Below are 16,245 nucleotides of genomic sequence, written 5' to 3'. Positions count from 1 at the left end.
TCCAATAATTCACACGTGCATGCACGTGGATGAAAAGAGATCTATAGGGATAGAAGTGTATAAATGTATAAATATATATATATGTGAATATATAAAAAATGCCTTTTAGGAGTTCCTCTTGAGTTCAGTGAAATACTTGAAGTGTATTTGGGTTCATCAACAAGCAGGAGTTGAGCCTCAAGGAGTGGAGGGTTTCAGGTTTCTATGACAGTGCTCTAATCTTTGCATGCGGGGGAGTTGGTGAGTTCTGAGAGGGGTCCCACTCAGTGCACTGCTGGCACTGTGGGCTAGGAGAGCTCAGGGGCCCTCACACAGCTCTGTTGTTGGGGGAGTCACAGTGTGCTGGGCTGCAGTCATCAGTAGATTTAAATCCTGGCCGCAGTCTGGCACAGTCACTGGAATTTTGAAAGTTCCAGTAGCAATGGTACAGTTCCACTCAGGCTGTGGTTCAGGTGAGTAATGATCAGAGGCTGCCAGGGGCTGACTGAGTGTTTCTGCCTTTGTTCCCCACTGTGGCAGGCACCAGGAGTTCTGGGTGCAGACAGTGTGCTCCTGCCTTAGCCTGGCAAGAGTTCCTGCTACAGTCAAGGGATACTTCATTGCTCCTCAAAGGCCAAAGCATAATGGAAATTCCTGGGATTGCAGAATGGCCTGAGAAGGAGAGGGCTAGGCACAATTTGGAGGAAAATTCACCACCACACTGCTGTGGAAAAAATAAATTCCATCCCATCCAGCCAGACCTAGAAGAACATTGCCTCAGTATTGTTTTCTTCGAAGAAGCAGCTACTCTTTTCAGTCCTTTTTTTTTTTTTTTTCTGTGAAAGAATGGTGATTCACTTTTTTTAGTTGCAGGTAAATAACAGTACCTTTTTTTTAACTGCAACATTTACTAAGTGCAATGGTAATTGTAATTGGACAAAGCTGCAAATTTTGGGAAATGAGATTGTGTGCGGAAGTGGTTTACTTGCTCAAGTTCAAAGAATTCAATTATTATTATAAAAAAGATAGTTCTTTTCCTCACAGAAGAGAACTAGATGTAGAAACTGTTCAGCTGATATTTTCTTTTGCATGTGTTTTCCGTTCTGGTGCTGTTAAACCCAATTGTCCATCTTCTTTGATATTTTAATTATATTTCTTAGCCAATGCAATTACTAAGCTGACTCATTAGTAAACTGGGGATTACTTAGGCCTGCAAAACCATATAGCCTCTGCTTATTGACATAACTTATTTCCAAGTTCTTCTGAGATGACTTCTTAACTCCTGAGACTCTGTGTGTTTTGAAATACTAAATAACCTGTCCTCCTGTTTCCAGCAGTCAGAAGTATTTTTTTTGGTATTGTATTTCGTAGAAAATTCTGGCTTTTGGAACGTTTCAGGTTTGGATTTGTGCAGCAGATACCTATTGAGAGTAATTTATAAGCTGCTGCTTTCTTTTTCTTCTTAAAGTTTCAAGACTTGTAATACATGCACTCTTTTGATAGTGTTGTCAGTCACAAAAAGTAAATCTTTGAGGTGAAGGCTTGAATTAATAGGTGTTGCTGGTTCAGTTCCTCATCTTTCATGCTGAAAGTATGGCTTTTAAATTTTACCTTTTCTAAAACACAGAGGAAGTCTCTTCAGCCTATAAATCAAAGTGTTTTGGACAGTTATGACACAGGTTAATTAAAAGTGCTGATTGGATGTCCAAGGGATCTCCCCAGAGGAAAAGTCCATCAGCTAGTGTTTGCTGGAAGTCACACTTAATAATGTGACTGCTTCAGAGTTTAATTTGAGACAAGATAAAAAGCAAATCAAAGCAATGTCTCAAGTCTCAGAAAGTTCAGACAGTGATTCGAGCACTAGCACCATCAAAAAAAAGCATATATGAATTAATAAACACCTTTTGTTCCCTTTTCTGACGTAGTCTGCCTTGCTTTGAAGGATACAGCTTAAGGAACAGTGGGAACTTAATCTTTGCATGTTTTGTTTCTGGTGAAATTAAAGTAAATTCTGCTGAATTTTGGGGGTTTGGATTGGGCATCTTGAAAATGAAGAAAAGCAACTCTAGTAATTTTCTCAGGACTGGAGAGATCTGGTGCCTAAAGAGGATACCATCTTCAAAGATTTCCCCTTCTTCAACTCCTACAGGGTTTAGCCATATCAATTAGTGAGAAAATTCTGTCTCTAACAGCAGGAACCACTATCATAACTGTACTCTCATGTATCTTTTGTGTTAGGTATTTTACTTTTAGAGTTAATTGGTTTTAGTCTTTCCTAGCATCAGAGAACAAGAGCCAAACTTCCTTGATGCTTCTTTGCAGTATTTTTTGGAATCTGTACTTAATAAATATGATAAAAATAACAAGTCGTATAAAAATAAAAAGTCGTATGCTAAGTTTTTAATACCAACATTAAGGTACAATACTCTTTATTACCAGCTGTGGCTTCTCTAGAGGGACTTCATATTTTTAAAAGGTACCTGTTAATTTTCTATGGCAACTCTTCTGTATCAGCCATAAAATATTCAGATGCAAAGATTGTACTGTGAGCAGATAAATATGGGAAAATAAATAATCTTCAGAGGTGGAAGGCCATTTGACAAGCATAATAACTCAGAAATGGGTGATTTTGCAGAAGCTGAGAAGTAAAAGCATGGCCAAAGCTGGAAAGAAGAATTAGAGTAGTTGAAAATAAAACTTTCTTCTCTCTCTTTCCCTTGTTTTTTCTTCCTTCTTATACCTGCTCCTGACTCTTGACTGTTTTTTGACTCTTGACTGCTGGGAGAATGTTCACAGATAATGCTTTTCATTTGAGTTGTTCTCAAAAGTTAGAGGAAACAAACCTCATAAAAATTTGATTCAAGGTCTTTGGTTTCAGAGTCCTTGGCAACTTCAGTCTGTAAATACATTTTTATAATACATCGTTTTCAATTATTTTGCTGGTAGACACATATGTACAAGTACAGTAGGCTTATCATACTGAATTACACAGGTGAACACTGCACTGTTTTTCTGTGGCTTCAGTGCAGCTGCTGTTTTACAGATCATCAAAGGATGAGCCGCCTCGGGTCCTTAGTGAAGAGGAGATGAACAGACTGGGAGCGAGGATTGTGAAAGCAGAGCTCATGGGAGACATGGTAATGGCTCTGAAAAACTGTCATGATTTACTGCAGTTTTTCTTCAAAGCTCACAGCAATTTAATTGTTTGGGTGTGTTTTTTAAAAGGGTATTGATTCAAGCAAATAAAGACTTGCAAAATTTGGTAGGATTTGAAGGTACTGCTTTTACAGTAATTTCTGCTTTAAAAGCAGTATAGAGGATTCAGGACCCCAGGCTTTTTAGGATAAGCAGCATATCTAAACCAGTTGTTCTCTGCCCTTTATATAGTATTTATTCTCTTTTTATAAAAAAAGGAGCAGGTGAAAACTACAAAGCTCCCTGTCTTTGTTACCAGGTAAACAGTGTCTGGAGCTTTGCTTATTTCATCAGCTTTGCCACACGTAGGTGCTTGTGGTCCATAGCTCTGCTGTATAAGTGGGCTTATTAATTGTCATATGGAAATTGTAAAACTGGCTGCCATTGCAGCCAGCTCTGCACTGAGAACAGCTGTGGAATGCTTTGTGGTCCTGCTCTGATTGAGGCTGGTCTGTGGAGCTGGGAGTAACAGCTCTATATTTAACGTGTAAACATTTTATTTCAGCGAGCTACCTGAAGGAACAAGATTTTCCCTCTTCAGCAACACAAAATTTGGAGGTTTATGTATTTTATTTATTACATTAAACATGGCTATAATGAGTTAATTCCTTTCAGTAGTACTGTCTGGAAGCTTCAGTTATAACAAGGTCAGAGTCTGTTAGTTTTTAAGCTGTGTTTTTCAAGTGCTTGGCTCTGAATAGCTGCTCTTAAGGAACTATTTTCATATTTTTTAGAAGCAAATGCTATCACTGTGGGCTTTTGTATTTATTTTTTAAGATTAATTTTTACTGCACCTGTTTAGTTTGCCTCTTGTGACATAATATTTGCACCAAAATCTGCATCTTTAAGAAATAATAAATAAATATTTATTTATAGTAAGATATAAACATTTTAAGTCTCCAAGTGGTAATTTAATATTTCTCAAGAGCTATCAATTCTTTGATTTGTGGAAAGTTTTAGTATGTTTTGTCATTATTGCTGGATTAGGACATGGTGTTAATCTTTGTTAAAGCCCCTATCAGATAATTCAAATTTTGTTAGGAGAAAGTGTCCATTTTACAAATATTTTCTTTTCCAACCAATTTTATGTTATGAATTCTTTTCTCACAGGCTTTAGACATAGATGTGGGTATGTAGCTTTAAACATTTGAACAGCTATACCTTATCTAGAAATTATGTCCATTTTAAATGTTATTATCCTCAAAGGTGAATTAAAAGTTACTTGAAGTAATGTATTTCCTACTAAGGTACAGTGTTAATAATTTAAATAGATGTGTTCATATGTTAATATCTAGATTTCTTAGTTAATACTAAAAAACATACACTAGTGAGGAAAAATATGTTTATGAAAGTAATTATGATAGGTTTGTGAGGGACTGGTGTCTACCATACACTATCTATACACTATCTATAAGCTGTCTATAAGCCATGTATACACTAATTGCTAAAGTACTGTGGAGGGGAAGGTTTTCCAAAGACTGATGGAAAGCAGCAAAAATTTGTAAACTTTTTTCTGATACTGTTCAGCTTCAGTAGCATTGCCTAAACAAAACTTTGGGCACAAATCTGTCTTTTTCTTTTCAACCTGATGGGAACTGAATGCAAGTGATTTGATGAAAAATATACACGTATTCTATGGGGACAGTGTAATTCATTTAATATTGGATCATTTTGTTTTATTTTGACCCAAATCATGTGGCAGAAACCAGTACTACAATTTATTATTATTTTTATCGATACATTTTTCTATATATGCACTCTGGATCAACCTAATTTTTTTTTAAACCAAACAACAACATTTTAAATAATAAAATAGCTAATATAATATATATCATATATAATAGCCTTGTGGCATTTTAAATATTTTTCATGGTCTTTCTCTAATCAGTTTGAAAATGCAGCTTGTTTAAGCAAGTTCATCCCCACACACCAGACTAGATGGCTATGTAACAGCATGTTCTGGTGGCTGGAGCTCGAGGTTGGCCATGTGGGCCAAATGAATTCTGAATCTATTTTTGTTACTGGTTTTCTGCCTGGTGTTGATCAAATGACTTAATTTTGGGTGGCGAGTATGGGCATGATTGTTGGAGTCCAGTCAGTGAAACTGACAGAGGGGTTAGAGTATAAATAGTTCTATTCTTTGCAGGTTGATAGGCTGCCAATTCCTAGCAATCCAAGATATTCTGAAATACTTCTATTTAGTTAATAGTCAGATGGTTAAGGGAGCACAGGAGCATCAAAACCAATTTGCACAAGACTGTAAACTGTTCTTATTTTCTACCTCTTGTACATTTTAATTCTCAAAATAAGGTCTGAAGTGCAGAAGTTGGACATGGAGTGTAGAGAGCTGTGAAACTTCATAGCAAAGATTTCTGAGAGCTATTTCCCTAGACCCATAGAACTGATGTATGTGTGTAAAGCTGTGTATGTATGTGTGTGTACAAGAAAAGAAAAAGCATATGATGTGTTCAAGCTTCCTTATTCAGCTTCCTATACATAAAGTAATACCTATGCTTAATTATGCAAAGCATTTATTCGTAGAACTTAATAATGCTTAAGAATACATTTTCTGGTCTTTTTATGGCAATGCTTGTTCCTATACTTCAGATGCCTCTATTCTGATAATTTTTTTCATGTTATATCCTATAAAGAGTTGTGTGAATGATATTGACATTTTCTTTACTATTTTGTGTTATTAGAGTTTAAAATGTTATATCAAAATACAAAAAAATGAAATGAACAGTTCATTTTGATAAAAAAATTTAGATAGTTAAACTAATGGAGTACTATCACTTTTGTTGAAGGATTTAGCTTCAGAACTTCAAGCAAAACTTGAGAGTGCTCGCAAGTTGAGAGAGACTCAGGGGCAGATTCCAGCAAAGGCTGGCAGAGAGGTAAGTGGGAAAATATTTTCTTTTCTTTGCACTAATGTTATATGTATGATACAGGTAGCAGCTGAATTAGAGAACATCAGATGTACTCAGGAACATTAGGAAATGTGACTGAGGTGAGTGACTGACCAAATTGAATGGTACTTTTTGTTGGTAAACAAAACTTTGTCCATGGTACTTTAGCAAATTCAATGTTTTTTTTTTTAACTCATAATATTTCCTCAGCAAGGATATATATCTTCCATTAAAAATGAAACTGATATGTGCTGGCTGTTACATGACTACTATCTCTGAAGAAGCTGGCACTTCAAGTGTTATTCCTTCTGAGGGGTGGTGTTTAAGAAATGTAAGAAAGCTTCTTCTGTACCAACACTGATATAAGGAAACAGGGCTAATACCTTAAGTTATGAGTTATCTTTCCTCATGTTGGAGAGGAAACTTTCAGACAAAAACTCAGTTCTTGTTCAATTTTACCCAGTTTCACAGTAAAAACTCAGGTGCTAGTGAGTTGAGTTTTAAAAGCCACTAAATTTTTTTGTCCTAAAAAGCTTCATGTGAGACCTCATACACCAACTAGTATTTGTCCAGTCTTTAGAAGACAAATTAAACTGAATTACAATGTGTGGTCTCTGCCTGACTACCTTGTGATGATAGTATTTAAGTCTCACACCTGAATTCACAACAATTCAAAATTACAAAAGCTCTGTGTAGGTAGATTCTGCTTCTTTGCAGTGCAGTTCTTTGGCATGTTTTTCATATATATAAAAAAAACCCTAAATAAAGCAGACCGGAGTTGTGTAATTACACAGGAAAAAATCCATTCAGATTTTAAAATTGGGAAGTACAGATCATGTTGTGGGTGAGCCTCACAAATGCTGGTGGACACCTATTCCTTAGGTACTGAGTTATGGATAACAATTTTGGTCAGGTCTGGTCTTCAACCATATTCTGATTTTTATCTTAATTTTTAATTAGAATGTTTTTACTACTAACAGTCATTGCAAAAATACCAGATGTAAATATTTATGAGTATCCTTTGCCTGTGCCTCTTTCCCGGCTCCTTTTAGTCTGTATTAGGTGGTGTTGGAGTGTCAGAAGCTCCATCAGAGCTTACAGTTGCTCTGTCCTTTGTGATGGCAGGCTATTTTTACTGATTTTACAGCTTTGAATTGCTTTTGACTAGTGGGACACAAGCAGGATGTGTTTGGTGCTCCTGTGTACCAAGGGCCAGCTAAGTCACATTGTGTGTCAGCAGCCCAGATGTTCAGAAACCATCCCATATCACAAGGGAAGCTGCTTTGTGAAGGGGTGTTTGGCTCTCCATTACTCAGCCTTCCTGTGGCATAGATCACCCAAGTGCCAGCCTCAGCCACTTCACACAGATGTACTCCAACTGAGGTACCTGAAGCAGTTGCCACAGAAATGGTTTTCCAAACAGATATCCCATTGATCCCAAAGCTTGATAGCTGTGCTTCCATTACCAGTAACAAACATGAAACATTTTGTTTCAGGCAGGTCTGTCTCTGCTTCTGCAGAGCAGCATGGCCAGTGTCGTGCTGGGTGGTCCTGAAGTGTGTCTTTGCCTTATTTCAGTTTCTGTTGGGAGAGCTGGGGAGATAAATCAGGAAGCAGTGAAGCCAATTTTGAATGCATCTCCCTAGGAAGGTTTTTTTCTTAATTAATTGGACACGGATCAATTTCCCAATTCCGTTCCCTGTGTGACTGAGTGAAGACTTACACTAGTATAAGGGGGTGTATGAATGGCTGGGGTTTGTACAGAGGACAGGATCAATTCTTTTGAATTGATGTGGTGCTGGTTTATTCTGCCATAAAGTGATCAAGAAACTACAGACTGAAGGGACTATAAAGTGTTAGCTTAAATCCTATTTTAATTTTATATCATTTTATTTTGTTTATAACTGGGAGTAGAGGCAAATATAGCTTTTACAGTGAGACTTAGTGACTAGTTTTGTAATTTTTTTGACTTAGACAAGAATTCTACCCCAGGCAATCTCAAAAATGTGGTTGTGAAGTACAGTTTTCAAAAACTTGTTTGGAGTTTAAAACCATTGTTTCTCAGCTGATATACTTCACTAAGTCTCAGCTTGGGTAGAACCCCTCTGTTGTTCACTGCAGGCTGCCTTAAATATGTAACCCTATGAATTTTAGTATGAATACAGGTAAATTACCTGTTAATGGAATTTGGGGTCTTAATGGGTATTGTAGTTAAATGTTTGAGCCACATTTAGATTGTGCTTATTTTATCTTTAAGTTTGAGCAGGAGTCAACCTTCAGGATTTATGGAAATCAAAAAACTTTTGATTTCATTTGGGATAGAATGAAATTATGCTTATTTTCAGATGCTTATTGTCTAATTTGTCATGGGCATTTTGAGAAAGCAAAGCTGCACTTTGAGTCCTGGTGAAACTCTGTAAAGAGAAGGCTGCTGTACCATAGGGTTTCTGAGTTGGGATAGATGATGAAAATGATACCTATTAAATGTAAGGAGACAGCAGAAAATTGTGGAGACTTCAGCATTTACAAAACAACTTCCATGTGTTCATAGTTTACCATTTAAATACAGTTTGTATTTCTATTCTGAAAGTGCTACACAACCCTAGATTTTATTACATTGATTATGAGGATGTCACCTCTGCCATTGTCAGTACCAGTCACAACTGCTGTAATTTATACTTTTATTCAGTATTTTTATTTAACAAACTGTATCTGGAACAGTGGAACCCCTATGAGGCACATTATTTGCAGCGGGTTTTGCTACTACAAAAATTGGAATGTACAAATTTAAATGTGGAAGAGGCAGAATATAGAATATATCCTTTGCAAGGTACTTATCATGAGCATCTGGTCCAACAACATGGTGGTGGATGAATATAGTGTAAGAGTATGCATCTTTTTAAAGTGTTTTCAATCCCAAATGAAGTATGGCTTAGAAGAAAAGCTTCTCAACCCTAAGCTTTTTTCTGTATTCCATAGAACATAATTAGTATGCAGGAAACAGAAAGTAGTTTCTGCTGAGCAGATGCTAGATACAGTTATCAATAATAATGAATTGCATTTGAAAGACAAAAATCAATACAAAATTGAATGAAAGCTGGAAGGTGGTACTTTAAGCAGAATAACATGCTAGAGTATAGTGCCACTGATTATTTAAAAGAAGAGAGTTCTGAAAAATAGAAACAGCTATAGGCTTTTCTGTTATGCATTTGAGAATATGTAGGGAAAATATGAATTATTTAATCACAGAAAATCTTCATTTGAATAACTGAATTTTCTGTGGAAGTCCTTCAGCCTTTGGTCTAGTATGAGTGTTTTTCTACTGAAGAGTATTCAGTGCTTCTGTGAAGCCTCTTGGGCATAGAAGACATCCGTAGAGTAAGACTTGACTTTTGGCAGGCACAGCATTTCACTTTACAGTGGCTGACATGGTGCTGCTTTAAAGGAGGAAACCTTTTCTCGGCTACCTGTTGCATCTGTGAGAGTAACTCCAGGCCATTGCTTGTACATATCAGGAGGAGAAGATTTATAGTGCAAGGAAAAGTTAATTTGGTGAGTTTTATGGCATAAGTGGGACTCATCTTTTACTGAATATATTTCATAATATTAAGAACTCCATGTACTTCAAGCACTTCTGCTATTTTTATTTAATTATTCTTCTTGAGTATAAATAATAAGGTTGATTATGTTTCCAACACCTCCTGTCTGAACACAAATTTTGATGTATTGAAGTTCTGATGTTTAATTTGGATTCCTGAGATTTATTAGACTCCAGACTGAGGGAGAATTCTAGGGAAACTAGCTCACTATAAATAATATTTTTTAAAATTCTTTTTGAAGAACTAACACTGGTTTTTAGAAAAGAAACTGAATAAAACAACTTGGCTTAAATCTCAAATCCTACTTGTCTGAAGGGGACCTACAGCGAAGCCAGAGAGGGACTCTACATTAGGAGCTGTAGTGACAGGACAAGGAGTAATGGGTGCAAATTGAAAGAGGTAAAATTTGTGTTAGATATTAAAAAGAATTTTTTTACTGTGAGGATGGTGAGGCACTGGAACAGGCTGTCCAGTGAGGTTGTGGATGCCCCAGTCCTGGCAGTGTTCCAAGGCCAGGTTGGACAAGGCCTTGAGCAACATGGGCTAGTGGGAGGTCCTGCCTATGGCAGGGGGTTGGGACTAGATGATCTTTAATGTCCCTTCCAAACCCTTAATATTCTCTGATCCTATAAAATTGCATCCGTTGCATGCCATTGTGTATAGTTCTGCCTTAGGAGAGACAGGATGGAACATGCTGGATCTTTAGCCAGAGAAATGATTTGCTGCACAGTTACTATCCTGAGACAAGTAAACTACGTGGCATTAGGAGTGAGAAGCTGAGAGGAATCAGATGTGGAGCAAACCTGAAATAATTTTCCCTTGGTTTCAGTAATGATAATGGGGAAAACAAGAACGTATGTTTATTTTTCATTTGTTTTCAAGATTGACCTATTCACAAATAGCTTAAAAATGGCAGTGATTCTTTGTAGAAAGAGACAGTTATCTCAAAGTCAGGTGGTATGTGTGGACATGTGTGTTTGTGTATATTTGTGTATACATGTAAAATTTAGATAGTGATTAGTACTTCAGAGTAGGAAGTGAAAGAAAGAAGGAAAGGAATGCTTCTGATATGTGGGGGTTTTTATTTAAAAAGAAACCAAGCCAATGCTAAACAAACACAAAGCAAAAGCCAAATCACCCTGAAAATTAATGTTCAAAATTGCAGGTGTACCAGGTTGTTAAATTTTAGGTTTGGGAATTGAGACTATAAACACAGATATTTTTCTGCAATGAAAATATTTGGTTGTCAAAATTTACCTATAATATGTTTTCATAACTTTTATTCCGACTTAACCAATGCAGAATCTAAATACAGCTGTAGGATAGACTTACCATATATAAAGAATACTTTAAAAATGATTTTAAATTGCTTGGCATAGAAGTATAGCTGAGACACTTGTGCAAAAACTAGAAGGCTGGGGATTAATGATCCTCACTAAATGCACAGTAAAAATCTGAGATTTTATTTGAAACTTCAGATGGTGGGGAGATAAAGCAACAGATGGCTCATGGCCTGTTTACTCTCAGATGTTTTCAGCTCATCATCATTCCTGATTCCTGCTGTTCCATCACACTTGAATCTTGTCTGCAAGATGGCTGTGCCATTCTTTCTTCAGCAAAAGTTTGTTTCCCCTACAGACTTGAGTAGCTCTAAATGTAGCACAGAATAATGAAAGGGGTATGAGCTGCAGAACAGCTTTCATGTCATTAGTGCATACTTTTAAAAAATAATAAGTGTATGCTGTTAGTGATTAGTTTATTTCCTGAACATTCTTGTTGATGTCAGTAAGAGTGTATTGCACAATTATTTAAGACAAATACATATTAAGTCAAAGTGGTTTATCTTCCTGAATGTAATTCATAGGAATGTGGCTTTTGCAATTAAAACATGTTGGGAAAATTGTATTAGTAAGTAAATGATGTAAAATATCATTTCAGAGCACCTAAAAAGTATAAAATGGCAGAATGGCAAAAACTTCTTAGAATTCAAACTGAGAATACAAAAGGTTCCAAATATGCTTTAACAGCAGAGAAAAAACCATATCCAAGTGCCACGCAGCACTTGTAACTGATGGTGCCATTTTTTCTGGCTGTATTTTTCTCCCACATCATGTTAAATTCCTGCATATTTTTACTGCTGTATTTACCATTTCACTGTGTTAAATCAGTTGATAAGATGAAATAGAAATCTGTGGACTTAAGAACCAACATGCTTCAATACTTCTCTTTTTTTATGGTTGTAGTATATATGTTTTGTGTCAGATGTTCTCACTGTAAAAACAAGCCATCTAGTCATTATAGTTTTTACAAATTTTCTTACATCTCATACCTACAGTGGCTCATTGATGTGGCTAAGTGACTAACCATTTCAAAGTGTAGCTAACAATTTAGAGTATCAAACTGAATATTTAGAGCTTTGTTTAAGGTTGTATTTTCAAGGCTATGTGGCTTCCTGAAATCCAGGATATTATTCTAAAATTAGACTTAATTGCTTTAGTTTTCTCTATTTCTAGGTGCATCAATGGACAGACACATTACAAGCTGCAGTAAGTTATATGTTACTAGTTGCAGTTTTACTTCCACAGGCTGGCAGTATGACTTAATGAATTTAATTCTAGATTTGTGTGTGTGGCCATTCTACTCATGATCACCCTGTCTTAAGGATGCTCTAAGAAAATAAATACTGAGCAGAAACAGAAGGATTTCTGCATGCAGGGCTAATGTCAGAGACATTCATTGTAAAAAGTAGATTAATGAGGATTAATAAACTGCTTATTCTGAGTAATAAACAGTTTAGCCAAAATAACCTTTTTGTAATATAAGTACAAAGAATTGCTGAATTTTAAGGGGCAACTGACTTTACATCAGTAAGAACAAATGAAGTTTTTACTTATTGTGTTAGTAACCAGTGTCACTCACTTACTAGCGGAAAAAAAGAATAGAAACCTAATCCTTTTCCATGGTTTGGAATTTTTGGATTTTTGTTTAGTCCAGTGTTTACACACAAATCAAGCACTACCTGATACAGATGCTCTTCTGTAGAATAGTTCACCTCTGTGTTGCAACCTGCAACACAGATTTTCTAATGCTTCTCTTCACTGTTAAACACAAGGGCCTAATTATGGCAATGCAACTTTCTGATCTTGTAAAACCTTTTAAAAATCCCATTACTGTGTTAGCACCTTTTGAATGTGTAATAGTGACTCATTAATATATTTATGAAGTCTTTATTGAAATACTAAATTTTTAACCTGGTTTTTAGAAGTTTGCTTTTGCTTTCCTTCCTCATGCTGCTAATTCTCTTAGTCTTATCTTTTTTCTACTTTAAGAAACCCAGATCAAAGATGGGGTATATACAACATGTATATACATGGGGTATATACAACATGCATACAGTGGACTGCTGTCATAGGCCTCTGACCATTTTAATTTCATCTTCCTGTGAGATGCAAACCTTAGTCTTGCCATAGAGAGTGGTTAAACTACTGATTTTTATAAGCATTACATTGAAGGCTACAATGCCACTATTCACAGCAAATGTTAGAGCCTGAAGGGGAGCTTAGATGCTTTGAAACTTGTTATTTGGGGACTCCAGGTTGGGAATAAAATGAGTCCTAAATATGAGACATAGTGCCCTTAGGACTAGCCACTGAAGGAGGCAGACGCTCTTCCTACATGGGATTTACCCTTCCTTCTGGTAACTGGTGGTTATGTGTGACTGCAAGCTGAGAGCCTAAGAGAAGGGTAACTGGAATGGGAGGAGAAGGAGCAAGGGAAGTGAGCAGGAGATGGTAGATGGGAGAAATAGCTGAGTCCAGCACTCTGAGAAGTGCTAGATATCTTTTGGATACTTACTGATACTATAACATAAGGCCAGACTTTTCCAGTAGAGGAATAAGACAATATTCAAAGCATTTCCATTCACCGGAGACTGTAGGGGAAAGGAAACAGGTGGCATGCTTAATGCAGAATCTGATTTAACAAAGGTAGAATTTGGTTGTAGAGGCTAGTTCCTTGCTAAAGACTGTTCCTTTGTTATGCCTTTATTACACTGTGCTTGTACCACTTGAATGTAGCTCTCAGTAAACATGTGCAGAAAGCTTTCAAATCATGCAGCATCCAGCTTTTTGTTGGCTCAGTAATTAAAAATATATTTTTAAACTTTATTTGTTCCCTACCCTAAAATACACTGACTATTAAAATATATTTTATTCCCTATAGCTATTAGCATTGAAAACTGATTGGATCTTATCTTAGATGCTTGGCCTGACTACTTCATTTTTTCACCTCACTACTTCATTTGCGCCTCAAATTAAGCAATGCACCTGATGTTGCAGAGGATTTCCACTTCCTCCTGCTGGATTATGGAATAGGGATAATCTCTGGAGAGTTCAAAATTCTTATTCAGATCGGTATCTTATTTATTTATGTATTTAATTCAAATACTTTATCTTTCAAAACCAGACTTGTCTGCTTGTTTTGTCCAGTTGAGTCTTAATTGCTGTGTAGCAGTTTGTACATTTGGTGAGAACAACTGTGTACTTTGCATATTTAATTGGCCTGAAGTAAAAAGTCATGTCCCTTAATTAATAGCAACAAACAATTCCTCTCTCACTCTGGAAATAGACCCTATTTTTATCCATTTCAGACTGTAAACTATATTGTTTGTTTAGCAGACATCACAAGATTTAAGGATAGTGACTGAGCCTCTTCTCCAGTTTCAATTTTAACATTTAAGAATAGGTATATTAAAAGTACTTTAATATATGTTTTAAACTTATTGTTGTACTTAACAGAAATATTATTTATCTGATCATATTTATAGATGAGTATTTATTATATCACAGTGGCCACATTGTGTTACCATATACCATGTCATATAGTCATGGGAATACAGGTGTAAAGAAAATATCAATAGATAAAAAGAGAACATTAAGTAACTCTTGCAGTTAGATCGATATCCACACTCCTTTGAAAAAGTCTATTACTTCTGTGAGTGGTGGATTGTTCCTGCAAAGGCTCTTACTCAGTATGGTGTAATTGTTCAAGTGTAGAGGAAGTCTAGTTTTTATTTTGCTTGTGTGAGCTTGTCCATTACAAATTTGCATACATTGCCCCAGAATTCCCAGGATCAGCCTTTGGCACATTTTAAAACTTATTATTATATTGGGCGCTTTCCATTATTTTTGTACTAACACCTGTTTAAGGGATATAGTATATGCTGAAGGATGTGGACATTATGTGTTAGAATTCTTTTTTGGAAGCTCTAGTGAAAATCATTACTTCATGGCAGCTTACTAAAAAAACTCCTTTTATTGATATATCAGTTTAAAGATGATTTCTAAAGTTCTAGGGTTTTTTTTTTTTTCTTTTTCATTTCAAAAAGTGCTGTTGAATAAAATACAATTAATTAATATATTATTCAAATGTCACCTTCTGATAATGCTGTAACCACTTGAGCATCTTTTTCTACCAGAAAGCTTTTTGTTTCTCATGTGTTTAGAAATAGCTTTACTAATTATTGTTAGTAAGATTCTACTAAAAATCCATTTTTTGTGTGAATAGAATTAACTTTCTGTTATGCTATATTTTTAAGTCAGTTCTATTTAGATAGGGTTTTGAATTTTGAAGGATGTTTTTACCTCTAATAACATCTTTAATCTTCTGAATAATCATGTTTGGCTTGCATCCATTAAATTCATTTTGGTTCCTAGTATGCATTTGCTGTTAGTCTCTAACATGACTTCACATTGGTCTTCATACTGTCCATAATTATTTTATCCTTTTATCTGCTTCCTTTAATCTCTCTTTGAAGGACCACTTTGATTTCTTTGTACTTTGTATTCTAAAGGTAAAAATTACTATAATTTTTTGCCTTTTTTTTCCCCTCTGGAATATTGAATCTAAATACATTATAATCAGTATTACATGCTTTGTGTCAGGACTCAGGACTCTTGGAAATTAGGGAGAAAAAACCTCAAAGTCTCATAAAGCAGACAAAACCTTGCCAGCTGTAGGGTTCTGACCCAAAGAATTCAGTATGTATTATATCTATTGCTCCCCTCTCCATTCCCTGTCCCTGTCCTAACTCATTCCATGGTTCAGATCCAGAAGATTCTCTTCTGCTGCTTGTGTGTTAGTGTGTAAGCATGCAGAAATGGGAAGAAAAGAGAAAGTGCAAATGTTGCTTGGATCTAACATTTTAGAGCCCTTTTTCAAAGACAAAGAAAGTCTGACACAAAGAACACCTTGTGAATTCCATCAGCTTTTGGGAAAATAACAGCCTGCACATCAATGACATCCTTTTTGAAATGTCTGTATTAAGAATTTTAGTGAAGACAAATTTGGGGATGGCTGTCTTTAAAAGGAATTAAGTGTTTGTAAGTTGGTATAAGAATCTGGTATTTACTGTTCTTTGCAGTTGTTGAAGCACTGCTGTTGTAATGATTGTTGGTTTTAGTGATTTGTGTTATTTAAAAGTCGTGTATACAGTGAAGTTAAAGTTTAGAGACTGGGAATGGAAAAGTTCGTCCTTTTCTTGTCTCAGTAAAACAAAGGTGCGGGGA

At 35.8% G+C, this 16,245-nt stretch overlaps 1 protein-coding gene across 1 annotated transcript in view; it reads left to right on the top strand.

The window, feature by feature from the left end:
• Positions 1-16,245, top strand: part of CWF19L2 (CWF19 like cell cycle control factor 2) — a 61,176-nt gene that overhangs the window by 19,970 nt on the left and 24,961 nt on the right. Inside the window, exons 9-10 of the mRNA XM_066544762.1 lie at positions 3,023-3,116; positions 5,979-6,068. Of these exons, the coding sequence (XP_066400859.1) occupies positions 3,023-3,116; positions 5,979-6,068 (184 nt within the window). The remainder of the gene's footprint in view (positions 1-3,022; positions 3,117-5,978; positions 6,069-16,245) is intronic.

Source organism: Molothrus aeneus, chromosome 2 (assembly GCF_037042795.1).
Source record: "Molothrus aeneus isolate 106 chromosome 2, BPBGC_Maene_1.0, whole genome shotgun sequence".
Lineage (NCBI taxonomy): Eukaryota > Metazoa > Chordata > Aves > Passeriformes > Icteridae > Molothrus > Molothrus aeneus.
The sequence above is the reverse complement of the archived record's forward strand: the minus strand, read 5'-3'. Positions and strand labels throughout refer to the sequence as shown.